Source organism: Vigna umbellata, chromosome 6 (genome assembly GCF_029865625.1).
Source record: "Vigna umbellata cultivar VRB3 chromosome 6, Vumbellata_1.0, whole genome shotgun sequence".
Classification (NCBI taxonomy): Eukaryota; Viridiplantae; Streptophyta; class Magnoliopsida; order Fabales; family Fabaceae; genus Vigna; species Vigna umbellata.
This window is the reverse complement of record NC_142170.1, coordinates 13,512,350-13,531,467: the sequence shown is the minus strand read 5'-3', so window position 1 is coordinate 13,531,467 and position 19,118 is coordinate 13,512,350. Positions and strand designations below refer to the sequence as shown.

General features: G+C 36.1%; 5 protein-coding genes across 9 annotated transcripts; 2 read left to right on the top strand and 3 right to left on the bottom strand.

The window, feature by feature from the left end:
- Positions 1–260: 260 nt before the first annotated feature.
- LOC124843308 (polyadenylate-binding protein-interacting protein 3-like) lies at positions 261–8,123 on the bottom strand. Of its 3 annotated transcripts, none has more exons than XM_047320018.2 (15): positions 7,821–8,123; positions 6,199–6,362; positions 5,952–6,113; positions 5,320–5,456; positions 4,959–5,149; positions 4,028–4,205; positions 3,696–3,911; positions 2,627–2,754; positions 2,436–2,499; positions 2,290–2,323; positions 1,727–2,040; positions 1,475–1,615; positions 1,037–1,132; positions 892–948; positions 261–597 (listed from the first exon to the last, which is right to left on the bottom strand). In XM_047320018.2, the coding sequence occupies exons 2-15, from the start codon at positions 6,332–6,334 to the stop codon at positions 568–570; spliced, it is 1,884 nt and encodes a 627-aa protein (XP_047175974.1). In that variant the 5' UTR covers positions 6,335–6,362; positions 7,821–8,123; the 3' UTR covers positions 261–567. The 3 variants fall into 3 exon arrangements, with proteins under 3 accessions (XP_047175974.1, XP_087949107.1, XP_087949106.1); XM_088092981.1 differs by having other exon boundaries at positions 5,952–6,107; XM_088092980.1 differs by lacking the exon at positions 7,821–8,123 and adding an exon at positions 7,131–7,498.
- A 985-nt stretch (positions 8,124–9,108) lies between these two features.
- On the bottom strand, positions 9,109–13,449 carry LOC124843343 (pentatricopeptide repeat-containing protein At5g04780, mitochondrial-like). 3 transcript variants are annotated; one of them, XM_088093741.1, is made up of 3 exons: positions 13,236–13,445; positions 11,529–12,969; positions 9,109–11,089 (listed from the first exon to the last, which is right to left on the bottom strand). In XM_088093741.1, exons 2-3 carry the CDS (start codon positions 12,795–12,797, stop codon positions 11,012–11,014), a joined length of 1,347 nt encoding a protein of 448 aa, XP_087949867.1. In that variant the 5' UTR covers positions 12,798–12,969; positions 13,236–13,445; the 3' UTR covers positions 9,109–11,011. The 3 variants fall into 3 exon arrangements, with proteins under 3 accessions (XP_087949867.1, XP_087949865.1, XP_087949866.1); XM_088093739.1 differs by having other exon boundaries at positions 11,529–13,449; XM_088093740.1 differs by having other exon boundaries at positions 9,109–13,447.
- Positions 13,450–14,845: 1,396 nt separating this feature from the next.
- On the top strand, positions 14,846–15,949 carry LOC124843338 (endochitinase PR4). The gene is made up of 2 exons (XM_047320063.2): positions 14,846–15,302; positions 15,405–15,949. The coding sequence occupies exons 1-2, from the start codon at positions 14,900–14,902 to the stop codon at positions 15,812–15,814; spliced, it is 813 nt and encodes a 270-aa protein (XP_047176019.1). The 5' UTR covers positions 14,846–14,899; the 3' UTR covers positions 15,815–15,949.
- Positions 15,950–15,978: 29 nt separating this feature from the next.
- Positions 15,979–17,052, bottom strand: LOC124843339 (uncharacterized). The gene is made up of 2 exons (XM_047320064.2): positions 16,916–17,052; positions 15,979–16,614 (listed from the first exon to the last, which is right to left on the bottom strand). The coding sequence occupies exon 2, from the start codon at positions 16,580–16,582 to the stop codon at positions 16,088–16,090; it is 495 nt and encodes a 164-aa protein (XP_047176020.1). The 5' UTR covers positions 16,583–16,614; positions 16,916–17,052; the 3' UTR covers positions 15,979–16,087.
- LOC124843358 (pentatricopeptide repeat-containing protein At1g62350-like) lies at positions 16,698–18,126 on the top strand. The gene is made up of 3 exons (XM_047320093.2): positions 16,698–17,151; positions 17,232–17,627; positions 17,740–18,126. Exons 1-3 carry the CDS (start codon positions 16,858–16,860, stop codon positions 17,767–17,769), a joined length of 720 nt encoding a protein of 239 aa, XP_047176049.1. The 5' UTR covers positions 16,698–16,857; the 3' UTR covers positions 17,770–18,126.
- Positions 18,127–19,118: the final 992 nt, after the last annotated feature.

The following is a 19,118-nucleotide window of genomic DNA, read 5'->3' as shown; positions in this document are numbered from 1 at the left end:
TGAAATTAAATTAAACTTAAAATCTACTTAACAACATTCCTTAAGTTAAGTTTTACTTCTTTTTTCTGCAAAACTAAGCTTCAACTAACATTAGTACAGTGACCATCTTTCAGTGATTTATTTAGCCTTGATTATCTGGTTTGTAAGGTACATTAACGTTAAAAATGGCACTGAGTATAAAATTCGTTTACCAGTCAATAAACTACCATTACAACAACTAAATGGTAGCAGATGGGTCCGAGTGTCAGATAAACGAGCAGTTGAGGTTAAAAGAAGTAAACTTTGAATTTAAAGAGGGAAAAAAAAGGATGGGAAAGGTCAATCTGAGATAATCTATTACACAACCAAAGCCTGATAAACCCCAAAAGATGTATATGCATGGGTTAAAACAAGGTCATAAAATTATCTCCCAGAATTAGCAAACTTGGCAAACAACATAACATATGCCTTTAGAGATTTCGCATCAGCTGCAGATATCCTCGTTTAAAACTTTTCAGGACAACCACTTTGTTTATTCTTTTCAAGCAAGGATTTGACTTGCCAACAAGAATGCTAATAGCCAAGTCGTCAATAGTCCCGTCCCTTGTATGGCATTTCCTGTAAATATTGATTTCAGAAGATCGAGTTCTCAGAACATTAATAAGCAGTTAAAGTTCCTCAAAAGTGTATATGTAGGACTACAGATAAGATTGCTCAAATTCAGATTGATATGTTCCACCAAAGAAGAAATATCCAACAAGCATGACACATCAACGTGGAGCATTAACCATGTAGTAAGTTATTGAAATAGATGGTTTTATATTTTATCTGCCCAGTGTTCAAGACATGAGCAATATCAATTAAATACGAATTTAAAAAAAAAATAAATAAATTAAGCACGAGAGTTCTTACGGGCAGGTAACCCGGCATATATATAGCTTGCCTAGGATGACCAAGGAGCTGTCCATACTGAAATCAGATTATAATAAGCAATTGCCCTGAAGCACCAATATTTAAGAAAACAGTCAACAGAGGGATAATGCATGTGATGTTATACCTGTGGTGCATTCGGATGAAAATATGCTTGAGACGGCATTGGTGCTACCTGAGGATTATACACCATAGGTTGTGGACCAGCAAAAGTAGGTCCAATCTGCAAGACATGTGCAAAACAATCATGTTTATTAACAGAACGAAGGCTGGGAGGCCATTATTAAGCCAAACCCAACAATTCTGCATAACTTCTTTGGCAAACTATTCTACGAAATCAACAAAATGAGAACTTTATCCTTATATGGATTAAGTAACAATCAGAAATTTAAAAGACCATAAGATTGGACAACCAAACTGATAATTATAACCTGCACTAACGTGCGACATGGATATGTGGAACAACCAGGTCCATTTGTCATAAAATCACAAACCTTTTATAGAAGTAAATCCACTCCCTAATTATGCATTTTTATGTATTCAATAAATGCACCAAATGACTTACTCCAATACCCATGGGCATGCCTGGCATACTTGGTACAGTAGTTACATTAGTTGGAAAATAGAAGGAACCATCGGACGGTGGAGTGGGAGGCCGAGCAGGTGATGGAATAAAACTCTTTGCATTAGGGTTAAGCTTGAATTCCTTACAACATGAAAGGGGAAACTCAGACATAAGACAGTAACATAAAAGACTAGAACCAGACAGCGGGAAAAAAAATTCCAGTCAAAAAGTTTTGGGCTTGAACTTCCATACCTTTGCATTGGGATTCAGAGTTGATTTTTCAGAAGACAGTGAACCAACTGATGAACTTGGAGATAAGCCAGGACCAGAAGATGCTACAGGGACTCCAACTGAATCTGACACATATGGGGTCCCACGTGAATTTACCGATTTTGTTTCCCCATTAACCTTGCCAGTTGCTGAACCCTCAATTAAATCTCCATGTGATCCCATCTTTTCATGAGCTTTTAATGAAGTATGAATTGAAGGGGCATAGGAGCTAGCATTCGGAGATAATACCCCTTTATCAGTGCCATCCTTCTTCAAGTAGAGTGCTCCCTGTGAATCTGCGCCAAAAACTGCCAAGATTAGAGGAATGAATACATGTATTATGAAAGAAGCAGCCACCAAATTGAAATGTAGGTTATAGCTGCCATTCAGAAGCCCTTATGAAGAGTACTAACAGAAAGCTTCAGCACTTCCTTTACAAAAGACAGAATAATCAATAATATGAAAATGGTTGCTTCATTTGCATCATTTCATGCACATCTTAAATCCACTCAATTTAAGAAAGCTAAGAAAAGGATTTCACAGACCCTCAGATTTTGACAGTTGAACATCCTCAGCTTGCTGCATCAATTGAAGAAAAATAGAGAGACTTGGAGTGTTAGAACTAATATCTGTCTCATTAGATATTTTCCTAGACACAAGTTTAAGAGATAATGCACAAACTTCAACTCACAATCACACTTGCTTCCTTAGTATCATTGTCTCCATGTTGATTACTAATTGAGTTCTCCAGAATCCTGTAGAAATTGCATATTAAAAATCATGATAACGAAGAATTTAATTCTTTTTCAAGTTCAAAAATGATGTATACAAAACAGAATAAAAAGAATAATTATATACAGAAGAGAAAGGGGCAACAAACACCTGCTTTCCCCATCCACCGATGAATAGCTTATGGCAGGGAGTTCAGATGCTAACTGCTTAGCATGATCATAAGAACCAGAGCGGCTTAAATCCACACTAGTACTTGACTGAGATGATTGCGTGTGATCCTGCACACATAATTAACAAGTACTAAGGAGAGTTTAGAAAGTAAAATAATTACTTCATAAGAGGAGGGAGAGACAAGGACAAAAACTTCAAAAATGGAATAGTTTCATATCAACGTTTTTCCCCAACAAGACTCAGCTGCATCAATCAGAGGTTCATGTTGTACCAATTTCGAAATCATAACAAGACTCGGGATTGTTAGGACATGTTCAAACAGAACTTAGTGCCGAATGTGTCCTTTAAAATAATAGTCATGTACCAGAATTTTCACTAATATTTTCTAATCAAGTAGGAGGCAACAAGCCATTGTCTTGAACACATGTTGGGTTCAGCTCATTTTAAAGAAATAATCATTTATTTTTTAAACATTTTGAGAGAGCTTCTACTCAAATCAACAATTACTTTTACAGAATTGCATAACCAAAGATTTTCGGAATGCAAGAAAATCTAAAAGAAACCATTTACTTAAAATAAGGTACACACATAAAATATGGTAGTTCTAACAATTTACACCTGGGATCTTATTTAGCCTTACAAAATTGACTTCTATGGTGACAACAACCAAACTCTTAACATTGGTCATATCTATAATCTAAGTTGAAAATAAGACTTATTTTATTATTCTCAATCATGAAAAATACATTCTCATACCCTCTATTTGTAATAATCTAATTCTCCTAAAAAGAGAAATAAGGAAACTAGGAAAACTAGGAAAATAAAATAAAATAAAAGATTATGTATCTATTTTCTCTAATTAGGAAAATTCTAAAGATATTATCTCAAATTACAACAATCTATATGAAAACTTAACAGTAGTATTTAATCAGACAAAAAAAAGGACAAGCCAGTAAATGTGACAATGACAAACGATTAAGAATTACTTAATAGTACAGTTTCAATAATTAAATAACAATTCAGGTGATAATACCACAGAGGAATTTACCAATGTTCGAGCTCCATCATTTCCTTTTCCACCAGTTATTTCACTAGACCTCTTAACAACCGAACCAAATACACCACCAAAAGTATCAGAACTGTGGGTTTCAAACAGTACATCCTCATCAAATCCACTGTCATCAGCACGTTTGCCCCTATAAACTGAAGAGAATCTAGTTTCTTCATCAATATCAAAGTCTTCATGCAAGTGAAAGCCTCTTTCCTGTTAAGAAAATTTATGTAGGTTGTTCAATTCAATTAGTCAATTAAACAAAAAACAGCAGAAATTCACAAGCAGCAATGAAAATAAAGAACGATAAGTATTGAAACCATGCTAACCTCCGCAAGATGAAGATCTTGGGTTTCCTCACCCTCAATTTCTCTTGCTATTCTTAAAGCTTGTTTTTCCAATTCTCTTGTCTGAGGCCCTTTTTCAAGCTTTGTTGTATAAAGTTCCTCATTGAATGTGCTTTTCACACCAAACAATGCCTCATTTGTTTCAAATTGATCCCATCCTCTTAAAAAATACAAAAAAACAAAAATACCAATGTAAACAAAAATAGGCATTCTGTGAAAATTTTGAAATTAGTGAATTAAAGATAAAAATACATGTGTATAAAATAATCATGGTATTTTAGTTAATTTCCTACACTCACTCCAGCCTCTTTTAATCATTAAGGATATACCACAAAAAATCCTATTTCCTTTTGCTACATCAAGAACATAGTCTCAATTAATTGTGTGCCAATGATCTTTTAATAATTCCTTTACAACATTTGTTAGCTTCCATAAATGACTATGGAATGAAAGCTCAAAACTAACTTGAAGCAACACAAGAAAACAAATAGAATACCTATAAACCCTCAATCTTTATTAAAATCAAATTCATAACAAAGGGTTTAGATTATTATAGAAAGCAAGGTGAATTGACCCTAACCAGAAATATGGTTCCAGAAGTCATCCAGAAATTAAGGAAGTACATGTCTATACCTCTAAGGAGGTTTTATTTCGTCTCTGGTTTTTATTCTTTCGACATACCAAATATGAAGTGTTCATAATAAAAAGGAGAAGTGTTGTCAATGAAATTTGGAGAAATATATTATTCTACAATCCATTACTTACAGCTCGACACTTCTAAAGAAATTTCTTATTGTATACTGAAAAAGTGGTGTACTAATGAAGGCAACTGACAGTCCGAATGGGAGTCAAAGTGTCAAGAAAAACTAATATTTATTGTGTTCACAAAATTATTTTATAAAAAGTGAGCAACCTATTCCAATGGCCATCAAATATGTTTTCCAGTTCTGGGCATTGTGGATCATCTTCATCAGGTACCCAGGGTTTTAATTCTCTCCCTAGCTCAACATGACGAGATTGAGATATCAATGAATCAACCATGATTTCCTGATGCATATCCTGGTGAGATTCATTAGGTAAACCATCCCTGGCAATAGCAACATCCTGCCATGATTGAAACACGAATGGTATTATCAGCAAAGAAGTCAACAATGTGTTAAAAGCTACTTCTACTAATCTAAATTCTCCAAAAGTATACAGCATTCCAACAAAAACCTTAGCTTAGTAACTACCATATTCCAAAATACATTCCAAATAGTTGAAAAGTAGGAAACCTGTGCTATAACTTGGACAAGGTCTTTGGCAGGTATAATTAAAATCTTCATAGGGGGCTTGCTGACGAATTCTGCACCAGATTTCTGTCCTCGTGACAAACCATCTTTTGTTAAGCGAGCCATTTTCAAAACGATTCCTACAATATGATCATTTTATAAAATTAATTATGAAAACAGCAGCAGAAGATTATTTAGATAGTGGTCTAGAACAAGCCTAGTGAAATCCCAGTTGAGCAATAACTCCCAAAACAAAGTTTTATTAAAATAAGACAAATCCAAACAGAAATAACAAAATATTCTAAAAAGCATAATTTCCCTAAATATCATGCTTATCCCTTTTGCTACAGGGCGCTGTGAAACAATATAAGATAATAGTATTCACAATACAGCCAAAATCAATAAAATTGGGGAGAAATGTGTTTTTAATCCCTATACATTAAGTAAAAATTGGTTTTTGTCCTTATACTTCTAAATTGATGAAATCAATCCTTCAACTACTTAAAATATGTGATTTTTGTACCTCCAATATGTGACAGATTTCATCAATTTGAAATTATAAATATTAAGACCAAGTTTAAGTGAAAGTAGAGACTAAAACACATTTTTCCAAGAAAAAATACAACAGAACATACCAAAATCTTTTTCTGTGTTTGTCGCATGAAAGATTCCAGTGTACGTGGATCCATTTTTCAAGTGGACTTCCACCTGGTGCCCAATAAGACATGTTGTTACATATACTAATCGATCATGTGAAGGATTATCGTAATTGCCACCTTTACTGCCAGTCACTGCACCTTTGACAACAACAAAAAAAAACGATCAGCATTCTGAATGCAGCAACAAATAAATAATAATACATTACACAGATCCGAATTTTACCTGTATTTGTTAATCTGCTGGTATTTAATTTGCCAGACGGGATTTTATTCTCAGATTTAATTGTCCCTTCTCTTTCAGATTTCCGGCGGCTGTATCCATTGGAGGACTTGGGCTGCCCAGGTTGTTGTAGATTCATCCTCACTTACAGCCCCTGCCCCTCTAATCTGGGAAAAAATAAATATATATTCGTAAGACCAAAAAGAAAACCCAAAGGGCTTACATAAGATTTCAAGGCAAAATTTATGAATCCAGCTGATTTCCCAAAAGAACATTACAGTAGAGGAACTGCTGCTGATGGTAATAGCACTATAGTTATGCCAAGTTCACAAAGCTATTTGGTGGCCATTGGATAAATCATGAAAATACAAATTTTAAAGTGATTAAATGTAATGAACAAGACTATTTCTAAAATATAATGCAACTAGGACAGCAATTTCTCTGGCTATTATAGTTGAATTATGCATCGTTCAAAATGAACACACCTCTAACAATGCATATGCAAGTTGATAAAATAAAATCAACATTTCAAAGATAATTTTGTAGGCAAATTTTGAAACATTAAACCTATTTTTTGGTGAATAACTAAAAATTGTTCATATGGTGACCACGAACATGGTATGGGTACGGTATAAAAGTTCACGGTATATATGTTAAAGAATAAACAGAAAAAAAATCTGACACACTGGAAAAGTATACATCTCCGTACAATTGACTGTAATTGTAATCATAAAATAATATTCAAAGGGACGTAAACTACACTGTTAAAAAAAATACAATTACTCGTAATAAATTTGTAGCGTCAATTGGTTAAAAGAAAACATAAAAAATTCCAGGCTCGAGGTTGACGGGAAAACAATTCCCGTAACTGCTATTTCCAAGAGGCATTTAAAGAGCATTATACATTATACATACTATAAAAACAAAGAAATTACCCGCATAACAGCAAACAAGAAACACGTGGTTTGGGGCGAATTTTTACCCAGTTACCTCTCATTCTTCCCTGGCCCCCTCTTCCCCGTTCCAATCACAACCAAAGTACTAAAATTAGTCTACCCTCACTCCTGTTGGTGTAATCCTTCATACCAAGGACCCTTCATAAATCAGAAACACACATTGGCAAAGATTATATGAGCACTTGCAGATTATGAACGTCCATAACTCCGATCCGAACTCCCGAAGCATAAGAATTATTTGGCATCCACTCCCTACATTGCGAACTTACTTGAAGTTCTTTTTCTTTCGGAAATACAACATTTACCGAAATTTCCAGTATTCCAAACCCTAGAAGAAAGAGAAAAATCAGGACTGAAGTCCCACGATGTTATTCTAGGCCATATGGAAACTTGCCCTAAAGTACAATGATTGACAGTTGAAGTTAGAACTCGAGATTCGTGCGGCGTAAACTATCCCCAGTCCTGTTTACAGTTCCCAGGTGGGGATAAATCTAGCAGGTGTGGTCCTACTTGGGAAACTGCGGTTTCTCCTAAGGTGGAAACCCTAATTTACGAGCTGTTTTAAGAGGATCCAGGCATGCATAGAAATAAATAGCAAGCATATAAGTATTGGAAAGAGAAACGGAAGAGGAAGAAGGCAAGAAAGGAATTGAAAACGAAGTAACGCACCTGCGAGAGGTTGATCAGAACCAAACTAACGGATTCCGGCAGAGGTTGAAAAGAGGAGCTAAAGAGGGAAGTTTGTGTCGGTTAGGGATTGATTGCGGCGATTGAGGAGCTGCTTCGGTGGGAGGGCGTCGTAGCCGGACGAGGCGACGGAGAGAGAGAGACGGCGGAGGAGTTCGGTTTGGTTTGGTTCTCTCGGCGTGATCGGGAGAGAGAGAGAGAGTGAGTGGTTTTTGAGATTTTGAAGGGAGGTGCGAAGCGAGAGACGAAGCAGAAACACCCAAAAGACAATCAAGAAATGATCTGCTGTGGTTGGGAGTATCGTGCGCCTCTTTCTTGTATTGTATGGTTTAGTTACATGTATTTTTGTCCGTATAACAGTTCTTCTGTCTTCCAAAAACTTATTCACGGTATCTAATCTCAAAGATACGATTAAAAACATCTCGTATTACTGTGATTTACGTACTGTCTAATATATTTAATAATATTTTTCACATAGATATTCAATGCATCCATGCATGCAAAAGACAAGCATTTGATTTACGGAAACTAATAAAACTAGTTAAACACTATTAGTTTCTCTTAAAAAATTGTTAATTTTAATCATTAATAATGTTATAATCTTACAGATTAAATAGTTTAAGTGGTAGTTATACTTAACAGCCATATATATAATTTAGTAAATCATTTTCCAACAAATAATAATGATTTATAACTTTAATTGTCTAATTAATACATTCATTCTCACGACAAACCGGTAAGAATCTCATTCACATTATTCCCAGTAAACTAATATAATAATTACCAATTCCTATTACAATGATTGTATATTCTTTCGTTTGAAGAAAATGTATTCTTTTATATATATATATATATATATATATATATATGTGTGTGTGTGTGTGTCTTTGAATTCTTTCAAGTAGTGTTTGAATTAGAAAATAGATGAAATGAAAAGTAAGTAAAAGAATTTGAAAAGATAAAAAAATGATTTAGTATTATTTGAATTAAAGAATTTGAATAAATGAATGAAATGATTTAGAAGAAAAATTTCTGAGTTTGTAAATGATAAAATAAATGTAATAGATTAAAAATATTTTAATCGATAAAAAAATGTGATTTTCAATTTGACCTTTATTGAAATTGGATATAAGTTTAAATTTAAGTAATGAAAATTACATTGAAATTGTTATTAATAAAAAAAAAAAAAAATTACAAAAATAAAAGTACGTTCTCCAACTCTCAGAAGAAAAGGTCGTCAAGTTTGACAAAAGAGAAACTAATTGACAAAGGTACTTGAAAATAATACTTCCATTATTTAACAAAATGAATAAATATCCAAAATCGTAAACAATTTCCTTATTAAAAATTTTATGCAAAGTACATGTAATAAAAATCCAAAACAAAAACCCAGATACAAGTTTCCTGCTCCTTACTGGTGTGCATCTGACTTTTTTCAGCAATATCAACTTCTCGTCCATAACTCAAGTTGTAGGTGAAAATCACAGCCAAAAACAATGTAAGAGTGGGCTAATGTAAAAAGAATAGGTAATTAAATATTTAAGGATATTATCAATCCAACAATTCACACAAATATAGCATAACTCACCCATGCTTTACATCTCTACTCATTCATTTTAGTGGCTCCTCGTACCGTTTACAATGTCAAAAATTTCATAAATAGGTTAACCCTTGTGTACTATGTGCTTTACCCGTAACATTTCGTTCACTCTGCCTGTTCTATCAAAGTCTTATAGTCAGAGTCATTTTGCCTGTTCAACAAAGTCTTCCTGTCAAAGTTATCCTACTTGCTCAACGAAGCCATACGGTCAGGACTAATTTTCTTGGCTTTCCAAACCTTACGAGTAAAAACTCCGCCTGCTCATCTAAGCCTTACCGTCAGAGCATTATACTAAGCTCTAGCCAAACCATAACAAGAATCAAACCGGATTTACAGTTAGGGCAAGTACACACTCCTCAATTCAAAACACTGCACCCATACAAAGATTTTACTAGCATAAACCAGCCAAGTACACTGCTCACTAACGAGTTAAACCAAGTAACACAGCCCACTGGCTATGCGGCTAGACACTGATCAATCTAGCAATACTTTGCCTAATCTGAATATTTAGGTACTTAAGTCTGTTCAGCCACCGTCCAAAGTCAGCACCAATCTGCTCATAACCCTTTCTCCCCCCAATGTGCTTTAATCAGGAATGAAGAAGTCCCCGGCCACCAACGCTAAACCAGTTTATTCTGGTATACTCTATGTGAAAACCGTGACTCAAGGTTGACTGTATTTGGCCTAAAGATACAGTTTGCTGTGTGTATTTCTGGTGCAGTATAAATGCCACGTTCCTAGCCTATACACCAAGAGTTCAAATATACTTTACCACTTGGCTAACCATTAGCCCACCCAAAAGAAGCATACCAAGCCGTGACAGACTAGAACATCTCTGCAGAAGATGTGTATTTCTGTTTGGATCACTGCACCACCCGCCAGCCACAACTGCTTGAATTTCTCCTCTCACGTTAATTAATTGGTTGGAGTAACCATAATCAGCAATCATGCATCAAAAAGTTATACTACATTATACAGTAAGATAACATAATAGATCACAACTGTGGTTTTTGATGGTTGTTTAAATGCACACTATGCAAAGAGATATATTCTCTAAAAAGGGATTTCTAACAGGATAAAAGTGGTGCAAAAGACAAGTGTTTTCTGACAAAAAAAAATGAAAATCACGATTACCATTACCTACTGCAATGTACCAGAAGAGGGAAATGGACCAAGAAATACTACCCCTCGGCATCTTGGCTACAGAATGAAAATTAATTCAAATAACTTGTATTGGTGCAAAGGCCAGAGTAAGCTGGCTCACCGTTAGAAGAAAACTGGCAAATATATACACAAGGAAGTATGGTAAGGCATCTCCTTCAGCTAGATACGTGTCCCAAAGACGTGTGACCAAATGGAAGGGTACCTAATTGCATAAATCACAAATCAGAGTCAACAAAATCATAAAATTCTGCCTATTTTTCTGTAGTTCATAATTTCTCTACTGACTGATTGTACAAGTTCTTGAGGTTTGATATAAAGCCAATTTATAAAACATGCATGCACTTCTTCTTGGGAAAAGACTATTGCACTCCGTGAGAAAAAAAAGAGTGTTGGAAGCAAACTTCTCGAATTAGAAGACAGATGAACCAGCGGAAAGCAAATTGAAGAAATTCCAGTCCTTGCTCCTCCATAGGGCTTGAAACAGGATCTGGTGGAACTCAAAATTCAGTATCAGATTCAATTTGAGATATTCTAACCATAATATACTCCCACATTTCAAATGTCAGTTATCTTTTAAAAGAAATTTTGTTTCATTTCATTAGTCGGTTCAAAAAACCAAGTCATTATTTACTCATTTTGCTTTATTTTTCAATTTTATTCTTATTTTCTCTCAGTATAGCCGCAAAGTGAAAAAAGAGAGAGCATTACCACCATAATTCATATTCCACCAGTTCCATCCCTCTCCCATAACACTCCATTACCACCATAATTTATGTTCATATGACATCCTTAAATTGTGTTTAGGTTATAAGACTTAATACAGTACATAGGATGAAGTTTCCACGGTTTCTGTGTAATTTTTTGTTTTCTAACTATGTAGTTTTCATGTGATTGTTGAGGAGTAACCTCATCTATAACTTATCTACCTCCACCCAACTCCATCCTGCAGGTTTTCTCATTGTCCTTTGTTGCATAAGCCTTCTGACTTCAGCTACTTCATTCCATAAACCCTTTCTTGCATAGGCATGTGCTAATGTTAAATATGGTGCTGCATTACTTGGTTCCATCTTGATAAGTTGATCAGCAGCCTCCCTCCCAAGTTTTACATTTCCATATATCTTGCAAGAACTCAAGAAAGAGCTCCAAATTACATAATTAGGATCATAGGGCATTTTTTGCATTACATCCCTTGCCTTACTCAAATTCCCTTTTCTAGCATAGAGATCAATCAAGCAAGCGTATTGATCAATATCAGGAGACAAGCCATAATTTGTTGTCATTTTTTTAAAGTATTCCACCCCTTTGTCAAGCAATCCTGCATGATTACAAGCTGTTAAAACAGCAGTAAAGCAGATATGATCAGGAACTAACTCTTGCTTGGTCAGTAGACAATCAAAAAGTTCCAAAGCCTCTGAACTTCTCCCACATTGAGCATAACCCATGATCATGGATGTCCACAACACATTATTCTTCTCAGAAGTCTGATCTAACACGCGTTGAGCCTCGTCAATATCGCCACCTTTTGAATACATATCAATCAAAGCACTGGCCACAAACACATTCCTTTCCGAACCCATTTTAATAACAAGAGAGTGCACTTGCCTTCCTTGAAGGAGTAATGCAAGGCTGCTACAAGCATTTAAAATCGTGCATAAAGTATGATCAGTAATACCCAAATTTTGCCCCCTCATTTCTACAAACAGTTTCAATGCATTTTCGCTCAACATGTTTTTAGAATATCCAGAGATCATCGAATTGTACACAACAATATCCTTCTCACTAGTTTCAGCGAATAAGAGTACGGCATCATCAATTTGTCCCTGATTTGCATAACAGTCAATCAATGAGCAGACCACAAAATTGTTAGTATCACATCCCTGCTTGATGATATGAGTATGAAGAGCGGAGCAATGTTGAAGGCCACCACTTTGCCCAACACAGGCACTAATGACACTAACAAAGGTAAGACAATTGGGCTTAATTTGGGTGTATAGCATCTCTTTGAACAACAAGAATGCATCTATTCCTCGTCCATTGATCGATAATCCCGTAATGAGTGAAGTCCATGAAACCTGATCATGTGTTCTGATGCCACTAAATACCTTCTTTGCATCCAGAATAGCAAAACATTTGGCATAGAAATCAATAAGTGCACTGCAGAGGAACAAATTATCTTCATATCCAGATCGAATCATGAAAGCATGGATTTGTATACCCAAACGCCAATTCCGGGTTTTTCCACAAGAACTAAGTGCAGTACAAAGAACATATTTTATTGGCTTCCTTGTTGATCCATTCACTGTGCTTATTAATGACTCCAGTGCTCCATAGATGCTAGCAGTTTTAAAACACGGTTTGCCAAAGAATCTGCGCGTGAAACCATGAACAAAAGAGCTTGAACAATGCACCATATTACAGGGCTTGTGTCAAATAAATCTTGCATATTACCCAATTGAACCCTTAACATTAAATGGAAAAATCCAACTAAGCTGGCCTTTTTCACCCCTGTTTCTTTCAGACCTCGCTGATCCATTCATTGTGCTTAGTGACTCAAGTGCTCCATAAATAGGTATTGGAAAGAAAAAAGGAAGGAGGAAGAAGGCAAGGATGGAATTGAAAACGAAGTAACTCACCTGCGAGATGTCAGAACCTAACTGACGGATTCGGGCAGAGGTTGAAAAGGAAGCTAAAGAGGGGAAGTTTGTGTAGGTTATGGATTGATTTTGGCAATTGAGGGGCTGCTTCGGTGGGAGGGCGCGTTGGCCGGACGAGGCGACGGAGAGAGAGAGATTTTCAACAAAAGTAACTTAAACTTTATACACCCAAACGGTAGAATTACCAGTCGTTTTATCCATATGAAATTTCTAAAGTGTTATCAGCAATAATGATGATATCAATGACTTTTATTTTTGGTAATAAATAAATAATATAAGTAGTCAAACCCGCCAAAATAATTTACCATTTTCAACATATAATCTAGATGATTCAGATATAAATCTCATGTACCTGTTTTATAGATAAAAATATATTTTCAAGTTATATATGATTTAGTCAAGGCCAATAATACAAGAAATAAAGGGTAGTTTAATGTTCATGCACCTTAAGCCATTCACGCCTTCTTCTTAGACGGATCAATCTCTTAGTTTCTTTTCTTTTATTTGGATCTCACATAAATGCTTTCATCCTTCTCTTTTACTTTAGCAAATCAAACCAAAGAAACATAAAGTTCCAATTTTTCGGTTGCCCTCCTTCTCCATCCTATCAAACCAAACGCACCATTGTCAAAATTTGAGTGATAAATAAATAAAAAAATACGAATGATCAACAATACCTTTAACAATGAGCATAATGCCCCTTTTTTTCAACCGTACAAGTTAGACCGGTATGCCTTCGTACGTTTTCCTCTAATCATGGGTTGAAAATAATTTTGACGAATTTAGATTAGAAAAATATATATTTTTAAGTTGTGTCAATTTCATATCGTATGCATGCTAGACTCAAATCAAAATAAGGGAATATAAAATCGAGATAAGTCTATCTCAATTTATCTTTACAACGAACTCCTTAACGGTGGAAAACAACCATGAAAAACAATTGTGAATATTAACATAGAAAGCATAAATGGTTAATTAGTGCTTTGGATATGAGGTCGAGGTTTGAGTTGTATAGTCCAAAACTCAAATATCGTTCAGAAATATAAGTATTAGATTGAACTATTTGTTCAAGTAGTTTCAAGGGTATTTTGTAGAAGACGTCAAAAATGAGTTTAATTTTAAATAGTTAATAATTAAGGTAGCACAGTAAATGCACGTAATATATATTTTTACCTTTTAAATCTTTTTTTTTTTGTGAGTTGATCTAATTAGAGTTAATTGTAGATAATCTTATCTTTGTTTTTTAAGTTAGACAACATTAAGATTAATATATTCTGATTTATGACTAACCAGTTTATTTGGTATAGTTAAATAATCCCAGTTATAATTAAGTGTCTAATATATAGTTAACGTCTAATCTATAGTTAACTAGAGGGTGATGTAATAAGTGTCACAGCGACGAAGACTCATGCACCCTTTGTATTGACAAATCAAAGTCCACCCCCAAATCAACACGATAACGTTCTAGAATGGATTCAAATTTTGCATTGAATCATTCAAACTTATTTTTCAACCACAGACACCTATTCACGCATTTATCCAGTCGGCCCGATGCCCAGCAGTATCAATATAAATACACATCTAACTCAATTGTTCATCATCAATCAAATTGATACTATCTGATATCTAGCTTCACCCTCAAAATGGTAAACAAATTGCTTTTCGTTCTTGTAACAGTGGCTCTTGTTACGGTGCCACAAAATGTGAGTGCTCAGAACTGCGGGTGTGCTGAAGGGTTATGCTGCAGCCAATACGGATACTGTGGTACTGGTACAGAATACTGTGGCACAGGGTGTCAGCAGGGTAATTGTACCACAACAAGTTCCCCAAGCAACAACGTTAATGTTGCTGACATTGTCACGGCCGAATTTTTCAACGGCATAATCGATCAAGCTGATTCTGGTTGTGTTGGAAAGAACTTTTACACACGAGATGCTTTCCTCAGAGCTCTCGATTCCTACACCGACTTTGGCAGAGTTGGTTCCGAGGACGACTCCAAACGCGAGATTGCAGCTGCTTTTGCTCATTTCACACATGAAACTGGACGTAAGATTGCTATTATAAATCCTTTTTAGTGTTCGCTACTGAAGATCAAATTTATATCTTTTTTTTATCTCATTCGTGTTCTAACTGGGAGATTGAATGCAGATTTTTGTTACATCGAAGAGATTGATGGTGCAAGCAAGGACTACTGCGACGAGGAATCGATTGCACAGTATCCATGTTCTTCCAGCAGAGGGTACCACGGTCGTGGTCCGATCCAATTGTCGTGGAACTTCAACTACGGACCAGCAGGGGAGGCCAACGACTTCGATGGATTGGGCGCTCCGGAAACAGTGTCGAACGATGTTGTGGTGTCTTTCAAGACAGCATTGTGGTACTGGATGCAACACGTGCGGCCTGTCATAAACCAGGGTTTCGGTGCAACCATCAGAGCCATCAATGGTCAACTTGAGTGTGATGGTGCCAACCCCTCCACTGTTCAGGCTCGCGTTAATTACTACCAAGAATACTGCAGACAATTGGGTGTAGACACTGGTGATAATCTTACTTGCTAAATAAAAGATATCATTTTTATTTGTATTTTTTCCCCTTAATAAAGAATTGAAGGCTTTGTTGCCTCATCAATCTCATTATTACTGTAATCGCTCTTGTGGAGTAAAATAAAAATAGCATCACTTTTTGCTTTTGCATTTTGATTTTTATTCTATTAATCACAGTACGCCATGAATATTTTGCACTTTATTGTATGAAGATGATATTTCATTTTATTGTAATTTACACAAAAGACAATGATATGAACAAAGAGAGAAATGGAACTGCAATTATTATTAAGAGGATAAGCCAAGAAAAATGGAGAGGGTAACGCCGAGGGAGTAGGCTCCGACGAAGGTGCCAATCAATTGAGGAGGGGGGCGAGTGACGGCGCCGATTCCGACAATCCCGGCAACGCCGACGGGGAGGCGCACCATCAGCGCTTTGGAGGCGGCGGAGACGACGGCGTCGGTGTATAGGTGGTAAGCCCATTGTTTGAAGAGGGGGAGTGGGAGGGTGTCGTCGTCGGGATTCGGAGGGAGGCGGCGGAGTGCGGCGTCGATTTGAGTGCGATCGGGTGGTGCTGGGACCCATTTTCGGAGGAGCGCGTGGGTGGCGTTGGCGTGGATGTAGTCGGAGGCGGTTTTGAGTTGGTACGGAAGCACTCCATGGAAAGCGTGCTGAGTGAGAGCGAGGCAGTGGGAGAAGGACGAGTCGCATACCGAGTCAAAATCGCCCGAGTTTGACAAACTATTCTCCACTCTCTTTGACGCCGATAACGATGACCCCATCTCTCTCCTCTCGACAATTTTCTTCAAGCTACCTTTTTTATTTCACACAGAAAAAATTGAATGAACAGCTGACTCATAAATACTCCAAAAAGTCAATGATACAGAAAAAATAATAATTTAAATTATGTCACGGTGATATTTTTTATTAATAATTATTCAGTTAAAGAAATTAAGCAGAACAAAACTAAGCTGCCAATTTTATTTTTTTAAATATTAAGGAAAAGTATATAATAAAGTTGGGAAAATTATATTTTGAGTTCTAGAGTTGGTTGAAAATGATTTTGAGAGTCTGTGAGAGGGTGGCGCTGTGTGGCTTTGAGCGGCGGTTCTCACCGTCAAATCTGAATTACAACAGACCGGTGACGGTATGCGGCCTCCGTTCAAGCTACAAGGCGCGGCGACGCACGAGGATACTCTCCAAAGAAAGCATTCAAGTCATTCACGCTCTTAAACTCGCCAAATCCCCCGACCACGTTCTCGACGCTAAACTCTCACGCCTTTTGAAACCTGACGCCTTAAACCTGTTCGACGAATTGCTAAGACAAAACGAACTCAGTTTATCCCTCAAGGCAACTAACACTGTCTCTTTCACTTTCAATGATCATGACTTTTTTTTTATCTATTTTTTTTATTTCAATTTGTACCGTAGGTTTTCAACTTCATTCGCGAGGAGGTGGGGCATGATACGCTGCTGCAACTCTACGCCGACATGATTCTGTTGCTCGGAAGAAACAAGAAAATCGACATGGCGGAGGAACTGTTCTCTGAAGTTTTGGAGAAGGGATTGAAACCGGACACGAGGATGTGCGGTGAGATGATTGGGGCGTATTTGCAAGCTGGGATGACGGAGAAGGCGATGGAGATATACGGGTCCATGAAGGAATGGGGTTGTTCCCCCGATAAGTTCATTTTCACTGTACTGATCACAAATTTAGAAAGAAACGGACAACAGCAACATCAACAACTGGTGGAGTCTCTCAAACAAGACTGTCTTCACTATGTGGAGTTCCCTGATAAATTCCTTCAACAACTTCAAGAAGATAAAGTAAGATTTTGCATATGCACTTCATTTGTGGGCATATTTTTTTTTTTTATGAATAATAATAATAATAATAATAATGATGATGATGATGATGTGTGTTTTCTTTTGTGTTCAGCCAAGAAAGAGACGTGTCGATCTTGTGTGAAATTTTGCAGCTTTTTCTTCAGGGTGGTGGTGTGGGCTCTTGTTTACACAAAATTAAACTTGAGTTGAAATCTCATGTTACGGTGATTATTATATGCTCATGGCATGTCAAAACCTTAGTAGTAACTTGTACCTCATAAATCTGATGATGCTTTCACGAGTTATTGGTAGTGCTTGTGATATTGATTTGAAAGTTGGAGTTTTTTCTTGAGAACAACGTTTATACACAGTAATATTAGGGTGTGGGGGAACGAAAATACAAACAATCCTGTTGAAACAAATTTGTATTTAAAACACTTCTCCTTTTATCATTGTATTAGAAATCTGATTACTGTGTAGATTCCTTCTTTTTTTTCAATGCGGTTCAATTCCTTGATATCATTGAATTTGAAGACCATATGCTATGATTTCTACCAAGAAATGTAAGGAACTATCATCACCTGCTGACACCTGCTGACCAAGGTTGTCAAACTCGAGAGTTTACGTAAACTCGTGGGAGCTTCGTAAACTCGGATCCTAAACTCGAATCGTAAACTCGTAAGAGTTTACTTCGTGTAAAAATATTTTAAAATATCTATAAATAATAGAATAATTTAATATTATAATTTATAAATAATGTTTTTATACTTTTATAATATTATTATAATTATTAGTTTATCATATTATATATATTTAAATATTTTTCTTTAATATTATTATTATTTTGTCATAATTTTAATTGAATATAATTGAAACTTCAATTAGAAAAACAAGTTCTTCAAGTTAATATTGGTCCAAAAGTTTGGTATACCAAATGAAGGCTCAATAATCAGAATAATAATGAATAGATACTTTAATATTAAATATTTTAATATTAAATATCTACATGCTAAAATAAGAAGCATAAATACTAAAAGATTAAAACGCATCGTATGGATTAAAACCCTAGTTGTAACATTAAAATAGAAATACTTCACTCACGCAACGCAGAGCAGCGAGAAATGGAGAAGCATCGGTGAGCACGACGGCAAGCACGAACCAGGCGAACGGAGTGCGACCACGACGACAAGCGCGAACCAGGCAACGAAGCGTGACCATGAACCAGTTGAACGACGAGCAAGAACCATGTGAACGGCGAACACGAAGGAGAGCTAAGAAGGAGCAACCACGACAGCGAAACGTGACGGTGCCCTAGACCTATAACTATTTCCTCTTTCTTCGCTACTTCTTATTTCAAACTCGCAAAACCGCTGCAAAATCGCGATTCTAACCGTTGCCATCGAGTTTAGAACCGATTTTACCGAGTCTGCTTGAAAACCGAGTTTGCTTCCGAGTTAACTAGGAAGCCAGAACTAAGAACGCAAACTCGTC

What these genes read in the sequence shown, in the direction of transcription:
- LOC124843343 (XM_088093739.1), bottom strand. Translation starts at nt 13,013, where the DNA reads ATGGTGCATTGTTCAAGCTCTTTTGTTCATGGTTTCACGCGCAGATTC. An exon ending in CAGGATGGAGTTGGGTGGAG is followed by an intron (nt 11,090 to 11,528) that starts GTAGATAAGTTA and finishes GAGTTCCACCAG; the next exon opens with ATCCTGTTTCAAGCCCTATG.
- LOC124843308 (XM_047320018.2), bottom strand. Translation starts at nt 6,334, where the DNA reads ATGAATCTACAACAACCTGGGCAGCCCAAGTCCTCCAATGGATACAGC. An exon ending in AAACACAGAAAAAGATTTTG is followed by an intron (nt 5,457 to 5,951) that starts GTATGTTCTGTT and finishes ATCATATTGTAG; the next exon opens with GAATCGTTTTGAAAATGGCT. An exon ending in TCAACTGTCAAAATCTGAGG is followed by an intron (nt 2,041 to 2,289) that starts GTCTGTGAAATC and finishes TTTTTGGCGCAG; the next exon opens with ATTCACAGGGAGCACTCTAC.
- LOC124843358 (XM_047320093.2), top strand. Translation starts at nt 16,858, where the DNA reads ATGATTTTGAGAGTCTGTGAGAGGGTGGCGCTGTGTGGCTTTGAGCGG. An exon ending in AACTCAGTTTATCCCTCAAG is followed by an intron (nt 17,152 to 17,231) that starts GCAACTAACACT and finishes TTTGTACCGTAG; the next exon opens with GTTTTCAACTTCATTCGCGA. An exon ending in AACAACTTCAAGAAGATAAA is followed by an intron (nt 17,628 to 17,739) that starts GTAAGATTTTGC and finishes TTTTGTGTTCAG; the next exon opens with CCAAGAAAGAGACGTGTCGA.
- LOC124843338 (XM_047320063.2), top strand. Translation starts at nt 14,900, where the DNA reads ATGGTAAACAAATTGCTTTTCGTTCTTGTAACAGTGGCTCTTGTTACG. An exon ending in TTTCACACATGAAACTGGAC is followed by an intron (nt 15,303 to 15,404) that starts GTAAGATTGCTA and finishes GATTGAATGCAG; the next exon opens with ATTTTTGTTACATCGAAGAG.
- LOC124843339 (XM_047320064.2), bottom strand. Translation starts at nt 16,582, where the DNA reads ATGGGGTCATCGTTATCGGCGTCAAAGAGAGTGGAGAATAGTTTGTCA.